Genomic DNA, 18,787 nt, shown 5'->3' on the forward strand with positions numbered 1-18,787 from the left:
CAATTAACAACATAAGTGGCCTGGTGCATGGCATGATCCAAAAATCGCTATCTTACACCCTCTAAAAGTCATTATGCCACTGTCTAGTGAAACGTGCATATAAAGCACTGCTGAAGATGCACTGTTACCAGATATAAGCAGCCCTTGGCTTAGCAATCAGTCCCCAACAACTCCTGAATGGTTATGGTGACCCAAAAATGATTATTTTGTCATAGTAAAACCATGGTTAATTTTTGTGAGGGTCTCCTTGATGCTGTAGTAGAGCAATTGATCACACCATGGAGGACAGCTGATCCTCCACAGCGGAGGGGTGGCCCCAGACTGGCCCCTGGCTCGCACTGATGGAGAGCTGTGAGAGTTTTTTTTTTTTTACACTGATCACTAAATTTATCATAACTTTGGAAAGGTTAAGGATATTTCAATTCAATGTTTAAAAAAAAAAATAATAATAATAATAATAATAATAATAACTCACAAATTGCTGAACATGTTATACATGATACACATAGCTGAACTAAATGCCACTCTCTCTTTTTTCTCACCTTACGTTACTCCCTTTTTGCGCAGGGCATTCCAACAGCTTAGAATGTTTCTACTAAAGAAAAGTGCGCCACTGTTCGGAAAAGCGGTGAGTGATGTCAGACTATTATCGCAATGGTACGGTGTACAATACATTTTAGGACATCCTCAGACTCAGGTGTCAGACTCAGAAAAACATCCGTCATCTTCAGACAAAACTGCCTCAGCATCAGAAAACCTCTGTCATCTTCAGGCAAAACTGTGTCGGCGTCAGAATAACCCATGTCATCCTCAGACTCAGGAAAACAACCGTCATCTTCAGACAAAACTGCCTCAGCATCAGAAAAACCTTGTCATCCTCAGGATAAACTGTGTCAGACAAAAAAGTCTCAGATGAAAAGTTATCAGAGTCAGGTCTCAGAAAAAACGGAGTCAGACAAAAAATGTCTGAGGGGTAGGAGGAGGGTTGAGGGGGTTGAGGTTAGGAATAGGGTAAAGGTAGTGCCTTTTAGGCTGTGTTGCCTGGAAGGTGCCATTGGGGGCAAAAAACAACATTGAGCGTGTGTGTGTGGTGTGCATATCTGTTTGTTTCAGTGTGTGTGTGTGTGTGTGTGTGTGTGTGTGTGAGAGAGAGAGAGAGAGAGAGAGAGAGAGAGAGAGTGATGTAATTGTACACTGTGTATTCTTTGTTGGCTATACACCATAGGTCACATGCTGCTCAATGACACTTTTGAATCTCCCTTCCGCTGTAGCCTTGTCGCAAATGATGTGAGCGTTGGCCCACCACCTCCACCACCGACGCCGCCGCTACCGTCGCCTGCAGCCCCCCTCCAACATGAGCGAGGTCCAGGCCACCGTAGAGTTCTCTGTGGAGCTCCACAAGTTCTACAATGTGGATCTGTTCCAGAGAGGGTGAGTAAGAAGCCTATCCTCGTTGACTTGCCCATTCTTAGGACTGTCAAGTCAGTCAGCCTTGCATTCTCCCTGCCATGTTTTTTTCTATCTCTATTTTTACCTCTCTTAATTCACTGAGTCTGGTTCTTCTTGAAAGAACTGTTGTTGTGTCTTTTTCACTCCTTATCTTGCACTCGGATCTGCCTTTGAGGCAAATGTCTACTCATGCAAAACTACGGACAGAACGTTATCTGTGAGATGCTGCTCACATTAATCTTGGTGTCTGAAATGTGCCTCTGACTTCCAAGCTAAGGGAATGACACAGATTAGGACCAAAAGAAGATGTTGTGAGGTGACATTACACTGTCCCTGACCTTATGTAGGCCCTGAGGAAGAGTATTTGTGACCGATGTCATGCCCGTGAGTTAGATTGCTTGGACGGACTTCTTCAATCCAGTGCTGGATCTGAGTCAGGGGGAGAAATGAGATGGAGAAGTGTCTGGATGGCCAACCACATGAGCAGTAAGCCCTTACTTCTCCTCACGTCACGAACGCAGCCAGCCTCCATTTCTCTTTGCTTTTTTCTTTGTTTGTTTAGCTACAGACGCCCATCCGCTCTTAAGTACTTGCTAATGAAAGTGGTGAGCCACTTTTGCGCGGAGCTCGCAAAAGGTGGCGTGCGAGAATGCCACAAGTCCCTGCCAAGCATGTGCATCTAGAGGTGCATCTATTGTGCCCCCCCCCCCCCCTTGTCTTGTTGAGCCTCAAAGGTCAGTTCGCTCTCACAAGCGCAACAGAACAAGCCGTTCTCAGAAGGGGAACCTTCCCATGTTGCGTCCGGATTTCTCAAAGAAAATTCTGACGAGGTGTTCCTCAAGAGGTTAGACTGTGTCATTTGATCACAGCACCTCTTGTCTCATTGTTGGTCTTTTATATACAGTACATAGGCCTATACATGTACATATACCATATACATGTAGGCCTACCTCATGCTTTAAATTAGCAGGCGTAGGTGAACCATTAGCCAGGATCGGCTGGAGAGTGGCAGGTCAGCAAGACTGGTGTCAGCCAGCCAGCCAGTTGTGTGGATGGGCTTTAGGCCTGCTTTGTGGCTTTCCCTTCTGCTGACATGTATTGGACTATGTGGGTGTTTTGCCGCCTGTCTTTGTCATCAATCATCTCTGTTGTGAATTACCTTTGGCCTTTAAATCGTCTGACTCTTAAAGTTAACATTCCAATTAGTGACTGATTCTACTCCAGATGGCTGTTAAGGTGGCGCTTTGTTTTTGCTGAGGGCCGAGCTGTTTTTCTTTTCTCTCGATTCATAGTGAGACTGGCAAATTGAGGCTAGCTTTACACGACAACGATCTGAACACAATCCGCAAAAGTGGCGTTGCGTTCCCACTTTTTATTTCGCGTTTAGACGAGCGTCTTTGGGTGGAAATCTGCATGCACACGGTGACGCAAAAGTGTGTGAAATTTGATGTAGTATGCATGCCAGGTGGCTAGGTGATACTGTGGAGCACTGCCAAACAACAACTCCAAGAGCGCGCGCATGCGTTGAAACTTCCTTCTACTTTCTCCGTAGTAGCGCGAAATAGCCATAAGACTAAAAGAAAATAGCCCACCGTCAAAAACCAAATCATGGCTAAGAACCGAGGCAAGACAGACAACTTTGTCTGGACAGACGAGGAGGTCGAGCTATTGTTGCAAACGACGTTGGATCACAAGTAATTAATTCGCCTTCTCTGTTCTGATATATCAGTAATTACTCTGCTTATGTGCTGAAAGGACTCCTGAATAGCTATCAAAGCAGCTAAGGCCACTTGAATGTCTGACTGATGGAAATAATCGACATGTTTGTTATTTTTTGGCTGTACTGCACATGTATATGACGTCAACGCACATGCGAGGATAGCCAGCGTGAGCAGCTCAGAGTAGGGATGGGCGATACCACACTTTTAGGATATCGATACCGATACCGATACTTATTAGCATTTTTTGTCAGTAAAAAATATTATTATTATTATTTAAAACAAATCACAAGACAATTACAGATCATTTACAAATAGTATGGCCAAAGGTGTTGGCTACATAAAAGTAAGAAGAACATAAAAAAAAATGTTAAGCAATTTTACTACAAATTGGAAAAAACTCAGAAAGTCAGAAGAATTTAAATGTGTCTCTTGGTCTAGGCTATCAAATGCAAATGAAGTTGAATGGGCTTTTTGAATGGGCCTGCTGCAGGAGAGAGGACTGAAAATCCAGGAATTAGCCTACTTTTATTGTTTTTACAAAGCACCATCGAAAGGGCTATCATTTTAAAATCTATATTTGGAAACTAGTTGATTAAATGTCTCTAATGGTGTCACGTATATGTTTATATGACAAAACCTCGCAGGGATTCAGATACGTTTGGAACAGTTTTCCAAATTCCCATTCAAAATCTGTCAGTGTAAGGTAGGCTTAAAGTGTCTGTTAAAATTAGACTGTGATCGGAATATTTAGAGACTTCATCACACTGTCAAATGTAACTGGACCAGCGCTTTTTGCAGACTCGCGCCTGTCTCTTTTCAATCTCACTGTGGCTGTCGGGGTGCGTCGTCTTTAAAAGTTTGAATAAACTGCTTGTGTTGCTGCTGTAGGACACCTTTTTAATCACACACTTGGCACCTTGCCGTGAGTTTATCGACTGGTGAAAAATAACCACAGCGCTTCGTAAATCGCTTGCTGTTTTCTCCTCTGGTTTCTGCATTCGTGCTGAGCGGCGGGCTCTGGCTGTGTCTAACGTTGACGCTCATTCGCTCGTCTCCTATCACGTGACATGGACCAGCTCAATACGTCGCCAATACAGGGGTGTCCCGTCACATAGGAATTGTATTAAAGAGTCAAAACAGCTGAAAGTGATGCATACACCCCCAATTATTATTTTATAGTTAGTATCGATATTTTTTAAAGGAAATAAATTCCAAATGAGTACTGCGTGAGTATCGATCTATCGATACTCAGGATCGATACGCCCATCCCTAGCTCAGAGCACACTTTTGCGTTGTCAACCCTTTAGACGGGAACGCGACGGTGGAGCGTTTTTAAGATTTCCACTCTGGAGGGTGGGTTCATTTTTTTGCGTTTTTAAGCCCCAAAAACGCTGTCGCCGTCTAAACGAAAGGCACATCTGATAAAATATTTTGTCGGTTTCACCGAGCGTTGTCGTGTAAAGCCAGCCTGAGACAAGCTCGCTAACGTTCAGAACATTCCTGATTCTGCGACTTTAGCAATTTTAAAGCTGCGTATTTTCGGCTCTGTTTAAGATGGGCCACACAGTTGTTCTGCTCCGATGAAGCTGTAGTTATTTATAAAACCAATGAGCACATGTCATTGCGGCTAAATTAATCCATTTTGTGGACATCAGTGTTGGGTATAGTTACTTTTGAAAGTAATTAGTTACTTTACTGCGTTAGTATCAATTAAAAGTAACCCGTTACGTTACTACGTTTCCCATTAATAAAAATAACGCGTTAGAGTACTCCTGCGTTACCAACAAAATGCCTGTGGGGAGAGGCGCGTGCGGGGGGGGGGGGGGGGGGGGGGGGGCGGTCCGAAAGTTGCGCAATATATCTATCGATCTAAAGGAAATCATAGACAATAATTGTAGATGCGCGTTGTTTTGTAACAAGATGCAGAGGTGTGTATTACTGTTACCAAGAGAGCAGATTCAACCTTCCACCTTTCACTTATACAGAAGCTAGACAGGTGTTTTTTTCCCGAAATAAGAAAATGGTCACTCACGATACACAGATGGCATTTTACCAGTATGTTCTTGTCGTCCTTTTCGCTGTGAAACTCAAAGTAATGCGCGTACCTCCACGTATCTAAAGCTGTCTTCTCTGCCATCTTGCCGGGAGTGACATACGTAGCAAACAGGTGCGCGCGCACACACCCACACACACCACACCCACACACAAACAGAACGAGAAGGGCCAGGAGCACAGACAGCAGCGCATCTGACGAAAGGACTTTAATAATTTTCTTTATCGAGGCAGGGACATTCTTAAAGTAACGGAGTACTAACGAGTGCTTAGTTTGGCAAGTAACGAGTTACTAATTACTGAATTAGCAAAACTAACGCGTTAAGTTACTCGTTACTGAAAAAAACCCTTAAGAGTACTCTAACGCGTTATTTGTAACGCGTTACCCCCAACACTGGTGGACATACTGTACTTATCCCAGATAATTTAATCAACTGGTTGTGCTTGTCAAGCAGACTGTTCTCCATAAAGAAACTCCCCATTCTTGGGTAGCACCCCTGTAGAGGTATTCCTGTGGACATTTGTTTATTCATGCGTTTTATATGATTTGTTTGTCACAAAAGGATTATTGATTAACACCCTGACCATAATCATAAACCTCATATAATCAGGTCATGTGAGTCTATGTTTTAAGTTGAATAAAACAGTTCAAAGGTAAAATAGAGTGTTTGAGGCTAATTAGCCTATGGGTTTAAAAACAAGAACAGCGATTGCAAGAAGGCATTTAGAGCAATGGAATAGTTACCTTTTGTAGGTATTGCAATTGAATAAGTGAGTCCAGTGAAGATTCACCCCTCTAATAATGGATGTACCAAGGTACCATACACCCTCCATTACCAACCATGTGGAGAGATAGAGGGCTTCTCTGAGAAAGTATAAGTCTGTGTGGAGGAGAGGAATTCTCTGAGGGAGGGAGCGTGTGTGTGTGTGTGTGTGTGTGTGTGTGTTTGTTCGTGTGTGTGTGTGTAGTGTTTGGTTGAAATGCAGTGAATGCAGCTCCTCAGGGGTATCGTGATGCCCGCCACTTCCTGCCCCTTCCTGCATTCTAGTTATTTTTTTTTGTCTGCCCCCGACCTATGCCCCTGACCTTGACCCCGGACCTTGACCCCTGTTAGTTGGCATGTGGAGTAAATGCAAGTGTGATCTAAGGGTGCGTTCGTAAATTGCCACTCCGAGCACACTCTGACACTTTTTAACCGTTCGTAAATTCAGAGTGTGGATGGAATTATCGTTCGTTTATTCAGAGCGTCACACTCTTGGAGTGTCCAGAGCGTACTCTGGGCACTCCAGCTGATTTACTCAAATCATCCCAGTCATCTGGGTATGCTACTAAGCAGCATGATTCATTCAAATTCTCTGTCCATAACACTTGCACTGTAGTGTAACACTACTGTGTGGTGAACATGCAAAAGGACAGAATTATAATTTAATGATAGCCTGGCAGCAGAATATACTGTATGTATAGTATAGGTAGCAGCTTGGTGGTGAAAATCAAATACAAGAAAACTATTTTCTCAAAATATGGTGCTCATTTCACTGTAATTGTCAACTGATTGAAATCAATCAGAAATTGAGCATGAAGTATTCTCAAAGATATGTGTTACTCAGAACAACCGATCAAAGGTTGCCAAGATTGCTCATTAAAATCTCTTTGGTCTCATCCAGAGCGGTAGAGAAAAAAGAGGGATGACACTCCCATGAGAGACTGTAGAAAAAGATGGCAGTGCTTTTCCATGTCAGTTTCAGAGTTATGGAGACAGTTTTGGAACTGAAAACTGGCATCAGTTGGTAATGAGTTGCTAGATTGCACCCTCTAGCATCTAGAACTGTTGATCGCATAGCAGCTACATCAGAGAGTGTTGCAACTCTCTCTTTCTATGCCTCTGGGGTGCATTTCCCAAAACCATAGTTACAGTAGCAACTTTGTTGGTTGCAATGCAATTTCTCATTGCCAACCAACTAAGTTGTTAACAGGTTTAGGAAACGCACCCCTGGTCTCTCTCACCCTCAGTGATTCAGGTGTCCAAAATAACAGTTTTGGCTCACTTTATCTGTGTTATGAGTGGCACAGACCATCTAATGTGTTATTGCAAGGCTGGCCTCATGTTGCTATGTCTGCACACAGTTGGTGCCAGTCAAGGATTAAACCGTCTCTAACTTTAGAAATAGTGAAATGATCTGTGATTGAGAACACACATGTGTTTTGTGTGGAGTGTAATTGTTGGAGTGTTGTGTTTTGTGTGGAGTGTGTTGATGTGCATTGTTGGCTGTCCCGTTCCAATCCATTTCCACTGGCCCTAGTTTGTCTAATTAATGAGCTCTCTTTCCAGAGAATTTCCAGTGAATGTTAACACATCTGCTTGAGCATTTCCAGCGAACATCAAGTTGTAGAAAAGTACGTGGTACTGATTTCACAGCTCCCCCAGCCTGTCTACAACTGTGGCCAACATATGACAGCGTAAGGAAATGGAACTCAGCGAAAGGCGCATATCAAGCACAGTTATAAAGCAACCCCTGTTAGCCTTTTGGCTGGAGGTGCTAAAGCCAGTCAAACGTGGTAATCCCTGGGTCGACTTAATCTAGCTCTTGAGGGCGTGTTCGAGATAGAGATCAGTTGGGAAGCATGATTTATTTTCCTCAGATAGTTCATGCAGCACCGTGCGGCCGGCATATGATGCATCTGTTTCTGAGTCATCTGAGGTCAAGTTCAAGTTCAAGTTTATCATCATGTACTCATAAATAAGCATTTATCACCATTGAAATTCCTTGTTCTCAAGTGTCCATTCGACTTCAAGAATAAATAAATGATGATAATAAAAATTCCAAAACTACTGAAAGTGGCATTATGTAGGGGATTCCTAAGGACGGTTCGGCATCCTGACAACTTGACTATTCTAGCCATGTGAAACCTGAATTCAGAGAAAGCATGTAAATGCCAAATGGAACCCATACTCTCCCATACAATAACTTGGCTTTGTAGGAAAACATCTGCCAATTGTGAACATGTCTTGCTGTGCCTTATGGCTAATTAAGTCACTGAAAGGATCCATTTAAAAAATTATTTTGATTAAATCAGACCGGTAACGGGGCAGTCACACGCTTGCGTCGGCCAACGTTCGTCCGTTGTTTTCCCATTCACTTTACATTGGCTGGACTTCATTTCATGCCGCACTGAATTGTGGGTCCGATGCGTTGCCTGAGATACGTTGCCTCCGCTAAAAAGTTGAGAAATGTTCAACTTTTGACGGATCGCGCAAGCGCCAGCCAATGAAATTCCGTGTATGCAAATTTTCGAACACTGACAAACCAATCAGTTAGCGTTTATGGAAATGTGACAAAATGAGGCATACGTTGGCCGACGCAAGCGTGTGACTGCCCCGTAAGACTGTGGACCATAGTGCTGTAGGCAGAGCAACTTGAACAGGCTCTAGGCCTATGCCTGACAGACTCTAAATGCTGCTGCTTGTTTCTGGTGGAGCGTTAACTTGTAACGGAATCTCTTGTTACATTCTGCTCCTAAACTCTTCCCTCCGACACAATTTTAACATACGCATAAATTCTTCTTCATCGTAACATGCTGATTTACTAATCACATTCTGCACTAATCTACCTATCTTGCTTGACATTTGCCCGAGGCAGTCGTCATTTATCAGTCATGTGCCAAGTGTTAACTAATGTGTTTTAAAGAACCAGCCACAGCTGAGATAAAAACACTATGGCTGTGTCCGAAACGGGCTAAAATCCTGCCTTCTAAGATATCTTACAGGGGAGCGAGGCATCGTGTCACGTCCGAAACAAAAACGCTGCCTTCTAAGGCCCTGTACACATTAACCCGGGTAAATATGAATACGCTTAATAATGCCTCCGTTTACCCCTCCCGTACACACTAATACGGTGTATTCCAAAGCCGTATACGGTGCTTTTAAAATACGATAGCTAAGGTGGATAAATCGGAATACAACACGAAGCCGGAGTTGTGTGTACAGCGCAGCCGGGGAGATTGAGATACAATGACGTTGGGTTGCCATGACGATGAGGAAAGTTTATGCTCGAGACTCCAAAACCACCATAAACATGGCAGACGAATGCTGCAGATGATGCCTATATAATTTACTGTTATATCTTCATGTACAACTCACTCTGCTGTAGCCTATAGTGCACGAGTGTTGCTACAACGGAGGAGGCGAGCGCTGTATCTCATGTGTTAGATAGATAGATTAGATGGATACTTTATTGATCCCCAAGGGGGAATTCAAGAATTGTTTGAATGTTTGAATGATGGCCAAAAGTTGCAGCGGCGTTTCAGACCCTGTGTAGCCTACACCGACGTTTCTGGACTCGGTGTTACCGTTACGGATCTCGATGGGATCCTGTTAACTGGGGATAAATAATAAGTGCGACCAGGCAGTTTTACCTAATGTAGGCTACTGCAGATATGACTCCAATTCTAGAAATGGTAACGTTAACCACACTAACTTTGCATTGAGCCCATTGGACCTAGCCTGACGACGTCATACTCAATTCTTATCAGAATAGAGCTCCCCAGTCCCGCCCACAGCCTTGTCCGGAAGTAAAAATCCAATACAATTTCTCCATTGACAATTGGAGAATAAGCCATAACATCGTAACCGTCCATGGTAGACTTAAAACCAGCTACGATGTGACTAAGCGATTATACCTGCTCATATAGATGTCAAAAGTTAATGGGGGCATCAACCTTGTTTTGAGAAAACAATGCTTTATTCACGATTTAACGAGAGAGTACTACACTACCCGACACCCTAACGTGTAAAACTGGTGAAAGCAGAGCCTTTGATTGGTAGAGATCGCCGTTGCCATGGCAATGCCAAACAAACTGTACTCAGCTTTTCCCGCGCCTATCGTCCAGCTTCGTCTCGCTGGAACTTCTAAACTTAAAATGGCTGCAGGGCTGATCAGGACCGATGTGTGGTCTTCCGAAAAATAACGGTTTTCTCATCTTGAAGGTTGAATTTACTCAATGGAAACGGTAGGAAGTAATCATCTTCTTTTCTCAGATTAATATGGAACCATGTTAAACTATCTTTAGGCTGCAAATGTTGGAAATGTGTGTACGTTTGCAAAGCATCCTGGGATTTGAGTTCTCTATCTCGGAATTTAAGATATGTACACAGTCTTGTACCTTTCGCTTTTTTTACATTTTCTGTTCATTTTTTCACTCGAAATTATAAGTTATATGCTTATGAGTCACATCGTAGCTGGTTAGCCTAAGGCATGGTCTAAAACTCTTTATATCCGAATTTTTCCAGAAGTCAATGGGAGAAATGAATGAGAATTTTACTTCCGGACAAGCACCTCTCTCGGAGGAGGGGCGGGACTGGGGAGCTCTATATGAGTCTGAAACTGCTCCATTCAGCTGCGATTATGGGGCGTGATTCAACCGATACAGTGCGGGGGGGATAGCTCTGCACTCATTGGATAGACCAAACCAAACAGAACAAGTTATTGGCTGTCAGTATCTGCGAAATCTAAGACAGAAATATGTAGCAGGGTAGGCTATGGAAAACATCCTCCTTCGTTTTTAAAAATAATTCCTTCAAACTGTATATGCAATGAACAGCTGGGGAAGTGTGTCGTTAACCCAACGAGCAAACAGACATTTTTAAACAAACGGGAACAACATCACCCAAACATGCTGTTTTAACTGGGTGAAAGTGAAACTGAAGTTTTCCCACATATCCTCGTTGGTCTAAGTGTTCAGAAATAGTTGTGCGAATCCGTGATAAAACCTCCGTTTCAATAGCTAAGATAAACGAAAGGCCAAACTGCATGAACAAATTATGCATTCATAGCCATAGCGTTTCTGTTGCAATCAAAATCAACCTAAGCGAACATGGTCTCACACCTAACTCGTTGAACGAGGACGCATGCAGCCGTGAACGTCACTGCTGTTCATATGTCAATCATCACGTAAAGCCCGCCCTGTGAAATGTGATTGGTCCGAGCCGAAGTGTATCTCGAATAATAGCAGCTGAACGGAGCAGTGCCAGACCGAAGTTCCCTGCAGAAAAAGAATGGAGGCGGGGCTAAACTTCGGTCTGGCATCCAGGCTACATTGGACCTAGGCTAGCCTACTTCTGTGCAATGAAGACGTGGGTTTCCACGAAGAGGTCCCCTTAATTTGTGTCCATGACAAATAAAGCGATATATAGCCTATGCCTGACTAAACCTTTTTTTTTACCGTCCATAAGCAGCAACATGAGCCTTTGGCAAAAACACCCACTGAATATTCGAACCTGCGCCTCCTCGATATAAAGGCTGATGCCCTACCAGACTACCTAGCAAATGCAACCTTCACATGATTACTAAAACAATTTAGTCATAGGCAACGTTGCCATGTTAATTTTGGGATCTAAAACCTTCACAGAGATAGCCTACGTTTCCCGCAAATGCAACAATTGCAATGTGCACTGCATTATCTTGATGTAGCCTAAAGTCTCCCTTCCAAAGACGAAATCAAGTGCCGAAAAAAAGGCCTCGCTGTTGGCTAGCCTATTGGTGTAATATCGCCAAAGTTAGGCTACTGCATTGCCCACATTTTAACGACGTATCAAATATGGAGTTGGTTTTAAAATGCTTGTGTTGGCGATCCCGTAGCCTAATCTGTCTGCCTGGCATGCATCCTGCGTGGCGTTGGTTCAAGCCCAGCTGTTGACATTGGTGTTTTCCCCAGTAGGCCTACACCTGTTTATTGTAATTTAAACCCTTCCTCAATAACACACTTTAGCGCAACCATTCAAAATTATAAGTAGCCTATACGCATGCCTATACTGAAGCGAGCGAGCTCTACCCAAATCAATGAGCTGCAGGCTGCACTCTGCCAAATTTACACTAACTATATGGCTGTGGAGCAATAACTGGTCTTCAACTGATCGCAGAAATAAGGCTAGTTTTTGTATTATGGACACCTCAATAGCCTATGTTCGCGCAGAGTTCTGTATCGCGCAGATAGTCTTGTTTTATGATTGACTATTTGTTGAGTCACATCTGCAGTAAATTAGGTAAAACTGCCTGCTCGTGCTAATTATCCCCAGTTAACTGGATCCCATCGAGATCCGTAACACGACTGGTGGGACAACTTTATAGGCTAGGCCTACATGAGGTAGGCTACTCCCCGAGGAGTGGAGAGAAAACTTTCGGATGACCAACTAGGCCAAAGTGATCTCCTACACGCCCGCACATTGAAGATCAGACAACTCGGTTGAGAGAACCGGTGGATGTGGTGAAAAAGGTTGCCTGCACATTATACTATCTCAGCGATGAACATCCATTTGGTCGCAATCTTACAGCTGTGCCGCGCCACTGTTACTTTTTGACAACTTGTTGCGCGTCTGTCAAACACTCTTCTGCTGCACCGGCGGGAGAGTGACGTAACAATCAAAACAATAATGCAGAACTGGAATTTCTAATGCTAGAAAATTCTGAAAATTATATGAAAACGATAGTGTGGACGGAGGGAGTTTTAACTACGGATGCACATATTTATGTTTACCCGGGTTAATGTGTACAGGGCCTAAGATACCTTCGTTTTGCCCAGTTTTGAAGGCAGCATAGATGTATCCAGAGCCATATAAAGACTCTTTATATGGCTCTGGATGTATCCTTCATGCTGCCTTCAACGTCCAAAAGTTCTATTTAACTATGATGTCAGTAGCCGTTTACTGACTGCACAGATAGCCGGCGATTCACGGGCTTTTAGGCGGCTAGTCCCAATTGTACTCACTGATAGCCGGCTAATCGACGGGGTGATTTACGCTGCCAATTGTCCTCCCCTGAGGGTACACATATTCCCGGCGCGACTGCAGTGAGGACGCGAGCCGGCTATGCGGCGGCTTTGCTGAGACATGGGCGGAGCTGTCAACAACGAGAGTTGTGCACACACTGCTGAAAGATTTGAAATCAGCAAACAGCTGACTGTATGCTGAGCACAGCTGTCAGATCATCATCATACTGTTCACATATGTGACCATTCAAAGCGAAATCAGTCGTTTTGCGCACATCGTTATTTTGAGAAAATCAACAATAACTAACTTCCGGGTTAAAATGTTGAATTTTACTTCAAGCTATGTCTAACCTACTGTATACATATCACTGGCTGACTTGCAACATCTGTAATAATAAGCAAACCTGATCAGTACATGTAGGCTACATCATAAAAATGCCCTTAGGATAATTGATTGATATTGGACCCGTCTACCCGTGCAGTGTGTAGGCTACAAGTGTGTAGGCTACAATGGTTTTAGCTGTAGCCTATATATCACAGACTCTATGGTATATGATAAAACCATAAAGAAATGCATGTCAATTTCTAATTCCTTACCGATATCGACAGCTGAGATCTGGGAATCCCAGATAACTGTAAGTAGAACGGAGCTAGACAGTCAAGAAGAGAGGAAGACTCCTATATCTTTTTCATCAATCATGTTGATACAGAAGTGGGTAGCCTGTATATTTTGATTGACTGGTGAGCGCCAATAATGATCTTTTGTAAAACTCAAACCCAATTACTGGAGACTGCATTTTACTGAATTGACATTCAAAAGCAGTTTTGAAGGTTCAAGCTTTACATTGAGATTCCCTTTAAAGTGTTATAATGAAACCTTTTTATATAGGCTATTAGACTTACACTGAGCTCTGATAGGTTCACATGGTCAAAATTGCACCCTAATAGCTTAACCCTCTATGGGATTTCGTCATTTATAAATGACACTAAGGAAAACTGCTTGACAGAATAATATAAATCCTTAACCAATCAAATAATCCCAAAAATACTTTGCATGACTTCTCCTTCAACCAATAAAATTAAAGATTATTCAATATTATTGCATAATGTGTTGCTACAAGGAAGTAAAGGAGACAATACCACACGTTGAGTCACACCCATGAGTGGCATGCTGGCAAGTCTATTTTTAAACTATAAAACATTAAAAAATCACCCTACAAGAAATACAACTAGTTAGGCTAAACTGTTTTTTAACTATTTTAATCATTTCACATGAATATATCTAAAAATCTTTCTTTAAAACCTTTAACAAGTTCATGTCATGTATAACTGACAAAGTCCTATAAAGGGATAGAAATTTCCATAATGACTCAGTCTAGTTTTCTATTGTTGTGATGCAGCATCAGACTATTTACACATGTTTATTAGGGTGTTTCCAAGACTTATGTCAAGTTGAAAAGAAAAGCTATGCCAATTCCTGTGGGCAGTAAGGACAGTGAAATAACCAATGAGGTCAATGTAGTTGTAAGAGTAGAACACAGCATCAGGTATGACCAAAAGTGGGTAGTGAGGATGGGTAGGATGAGAGTGAAAAGTAAGGCAGTGAGGAGAATTTTCAACCAGAATATAGGCTTTTGGTTGTCGCTGATCAGGGATCAGGGATCAGGGATCCATGGCCATTACCTAGTCCCTATCTGGAAGATGGTCTATCCACCGCATAAAGGGAATGTTGCATTTGCCAGCCTATTACTTAGGCAGGTGTTCTCCTGCGTGTCTCTTATACACATTGTACTGTAGACAAACCTTTACTCTGTGCAGAATGATGTAAATGTATTCCTCTGAACTGTATAGAGAATGGAATGGAGCCTTTCATTGGCATCAAAAAAGGAAGAGGGAGTCACTCCCATATGTATAGATCAGGAAGGATTGCACTGCCCACTGGCCTTAGTGCACTGAAAAACAAGGCTGATGCAAAAATGACAACTGCCCTGACCAAACATGAGTGAAGTGCAGTAAGTGTGATGTTCACCTGGCTGGGCTTCACCACCAAATAAATGTCTGGTTGAGTTTCACCAGCGATATGAAAAGCAACAAGGGACCCATCTAACACACAGTGAAGAGACGTTTTATGACTTGAATCAACATGGTATATACTCAAAATCCATTGTGCACAGACAATTTCTTTTGCATTTTTGTTTAGTCAGAAAGATCCTGAAATTAAATTAATCAAGTGATTTCCAATTAAATATGTCCATGAATAATTAATCCATTTATCGTTAATGAATTGGTTTTTACATTGACAAATCGTGAAAAATTATATACCTAAATGGGACATAGTCATTTATAAATGACGGTACACCAAAATAAAGGTCAAAGGTCAATTTCAGAAAGTGGAATTGTTTTTTAGGCCTAAATAGACTTAAAATCAAAGGTGTTTGAATTTTTTTCATTGATATTCTTAATAAGTCCCATAGAGGGTTAAGCTTAGTTTTCACAATTACAACATTACGCTTAGTTTTCACAATGTCAATTCTCACATCAGATTGGACTGCAATTCTGCAGCAGGTTGATTATTTTGGATAGGTTTAATATTCAGTGATTCAGTAATTTGGTAGGCTATACCTTAGGCTAGGCTACTACCATTCCGGTTGCCAGGTTGTAAGAAGAAAGTCTGTGTAGTTGATTAACATCTCTCCTTCTTTACCATTGTCAGAAGCTTGCTTGGCATTCGGTAATCGACTTGTAGGCTACAGACTTTCTCCACACAAGGTGGAAGCGACCAGAAGAAGAGCAGGTAAGGACAAAAATCCTTTACATCTTTACACTTGCAACAGTTACTTCAAAGCTGCCCCCATTCAAGGTATATTCTGGTTTTACTCAAAACGGCAACAAAACAATTAACATTGTTTTGGTTGTTTTCCCAAAATGAAAATTTAGACTCGTCTTAAAAAAAGACCCTGCTGTAGCTTGAAGAATGCCAAATTTCTCCTTTAACATATGCCAGAATTAATATAATAACTATGATTAATAACAATTGCATGAACTTTTGTAAAATGTAAATACTGACAAAAAGTTTAATAAGGCCAAACACAATTTTAATAGTGATACAATGTTGTTTACATGAGGTTGTTTTCACTCCAGATATCAGTGTCATAGCGCATTATAAAAACTGCTAGAAGACTGCCTTGTGATGCAGCCCAGCAAAGACAGTTTGAAACTATAGTAGGCTACGCTAATCCGCTGAAATGTTGTGTGCTGCTAAGACTTGTTACAAACCAACCAGTGTTGTTAAATGCGTATATTCTGCACCTGAGTTACTGAACTGATTAAATGCTTCTCATCTTTGTATAATTACTGACTCTACAGTAGGATAGCACACAATGGAAAAAAAAAGAAATGGCAGTGCATCAGAATTCTACAATCGGATTACTTCCAAAGATTTGAAAAGAAATTAGAACGGTGATCACTCAGACTATACACATTTTAGAACAGTGTTTCTGAACTGGTGGGTCGCAGAACTATTCTGGGTGGATCGCAGAGCTTGTGTTGAAAGAAAAAAAAAGTGGTACATTTAAAATGCTACACTATCAGACCTAATGTCAGACCTTTATTTTACCAGTCTTTGCCATGGACATACAGTAGACAATGACAGGTGACAGGTCATGTTGGACATCATTTTAGCGGTAAATATACTGTATGGTGAAATGCGATATATTGCAATATTTTGAAGTGTGGATTCCCTTACAGTATGTTGAGGACAAAAGGGGACAAGAAACCCCAGTGTGTGATGTGCAGTGAACTGCTGACACATCAGAGCATGACATCATCAAAACCAAAACGGCACAGAGAAATAAGGCACCCTACTGTCGAAGACAAACTTGTTGAGTACTTTGAAAGGCGATGCCAGGAGTTACCATGTCGCTCCACGTATCATTTGGCTTGAACGCTAAAAGATATGGGTTGTGACATAATGACCAGGGGTAATGTTGGGTCCCTAGGCCAGACCAGTTAAGAACCACTGCTAATTGACTACACCTGGTTATTATACTGTATATGAATCTCTTTGTTTTAATCCTCTTGTGGTCAGAGTTAATTTAATGTGATGATATGAATACTTTTATTGTCGAAGTCTGACATTTATCTTGCGTCAATAGCAGGTCCATTTGCCTTTGTCCTCATACAACGAGCCACACAGTCTGCTTTGGTTCTGAAACGGTTTCCATTGCCATCACAACCACTATACCAGAATTGAAGGCATTCTTTTTTCACTGTGTCGAAATACCACTTCACAGTGTACTTCTGGCATTTCCCCTCATCTTGCCTAAGGGTACACACATCTGCAAAAGACAAGCAAAAGGGCACAGATTATGGTGCAAGAGATCTATCTGATGTCCATAAGTAATTTAAACTGGGACAGGTATTTTTCCAACTATTCACTACATCTTCCTGCAGATGTCCTGTGATATTGTAGCGGAACATAATTTTCCAAAGACATGTGTAGAACACATACAAAAATGTTACTTTTACTACCTTGCAGTGTTTCATCCTTTCTCTGATGGAATACGTCAAATTCTGCGGGCACATAAATATTCAAGATTCAAGAGATTTATTTGCGTAGAAACAAAAAACTGTGAAATGAGGGTCGACATCATATGCGTATGTGTACAGGTACTGTATGTGTGTACAGTACAGTACGAGTGACATCAGCGGTAGCAGCAGAGAGTAGAAGGTATCAGGCAAGTGTTATTTAAATAAACTCCTGGTGTACTTATACACTTTCCAATGCCTCATTTTATCGAGTACAGAGTAGACCCTATTTGTACTATTGTAGAAGTTTGTCTGTAGAGTTTCTGGGCATTATTAGTGGAGTAATTCACTACACCATTGGTTCTAAAGGGGCTTACACTAAGCCATTCGGCTGATAGCGATAACTCGACCAATGTTCGACCAAGGGGTAAAAGGCATGGTGCAAGGGATCCTAGGGTGAAATTACGGTACTCTGAACCATCCCTTTATATACTGATATCTACACTGCACTATATATCTTATACTGCTTATGCACCAAGTGCCTATAATGTGTATAGCACATTGCACTTTACTGCTTTTTTGAACATCTGGTTAGACACAAACTGTATTTTGTTGTCTCTGTACTTGTACCCTGCACAATGACTAAATCACTAAATGTAGTGATTAAATTAGCATTAGCCTATGCACAACACATTTGCTGGTGCATTGTGTGTCTTGAATTTTCCCTTGGGGATCAATAAAGTATCTACTGTATCTATCTATCTATCTATCTATCTGTTAAACAAAATAGAAGTGGAAAATGTCTTTGCATTGACAGTATTTAGGATCCAGTAAGCGATGTTCTTTTACTACCTTCCAGTGTTATATCTTCTCTCTGCTGGACTGTGTCAAAGTCTGTTGGCATACATTAGCCAAAGTTCAGAAATCCAGAGGAGCTTTAGACTGGTATTTTCCAAATATTGAATGTGTAAACTACATTGTTCGGTAGATTTAATGTGATATTTCTGTCTCTTAGTCTGAAAGAAAGGGAATTTTTAGTGGAATAAGTATTTTCAGAGACAGTGGGTTTTTCTTTTAGTACCTTCCAGAGTTGATAAATCTTCTCTCTGCTGGATTGTTTCGAAGTCTTTGGGGACAAATTATAAAACAGGCAATGCTAAGTTATGATGCTGTAACTTCAATGACTGATATTTTCCAAATATCTATTTTTTATTACATGGTTTTGTACATGCATCATATTTATTTTTGTCACAAAGATAGGCATTGACAGTATTTA

At 41.7% G+C, this 18,787-nt stretch overlaps 1 protein-coding gene across 2 annotated transcripts in view; it reads right to left on the reverse strand.

Moving 5' to 3' along the window:
* Positions 1-16,057: 16,057 nt before the first annotated feature.
* The window catches only part of LOC134082512 (collagen alpha-6(VI) chain-like), a 32,337-nt gene continuing 29,607 nt past the window's right edge, over positions 16,058-18,787 (reverse strand). Inside the window, exons 45-48 of one of the 2 annotated variants that reach the window (XM_062538272.1) lie at positions 18,593-18,637; positions 18,364-18,405; positions 17,515-17,556; positions 16,058-17,321 (exon numbers count right to left, since the gene is read on the reverse strand). In XM_062538272.1, the coding sequence (XP_062394256.1) occupies positions 17,122-17,321; positions 17,515-17,556; positions 18,364-18,405; positions 18,593-18,637 (329 nt within the window). In that variant the 3' untranslated portion in view covers positions 16,058-17,121. The remainder of the gene's footprint in view (positions 17,322-17,514; positions 17,557-18,363; positions 18,406-18,592; positions 18,638-18,787) is intronic. The other variant, XM_062538273.1, reaches the window with a different exon arrangement.

This window comes from Sardina pilchardus, chromosome 6 (assembly GCF_963854185.1).
Source record: "Sardina pilchardus chromosome 6, fSarPil1.1, whole genome shotgun sequence".
NCBI lineage: Eukaryota > Metazoa > Chordata > Actinopteri > Clupeiformes > Clupeidae > Sardina > Sardina pilchardus.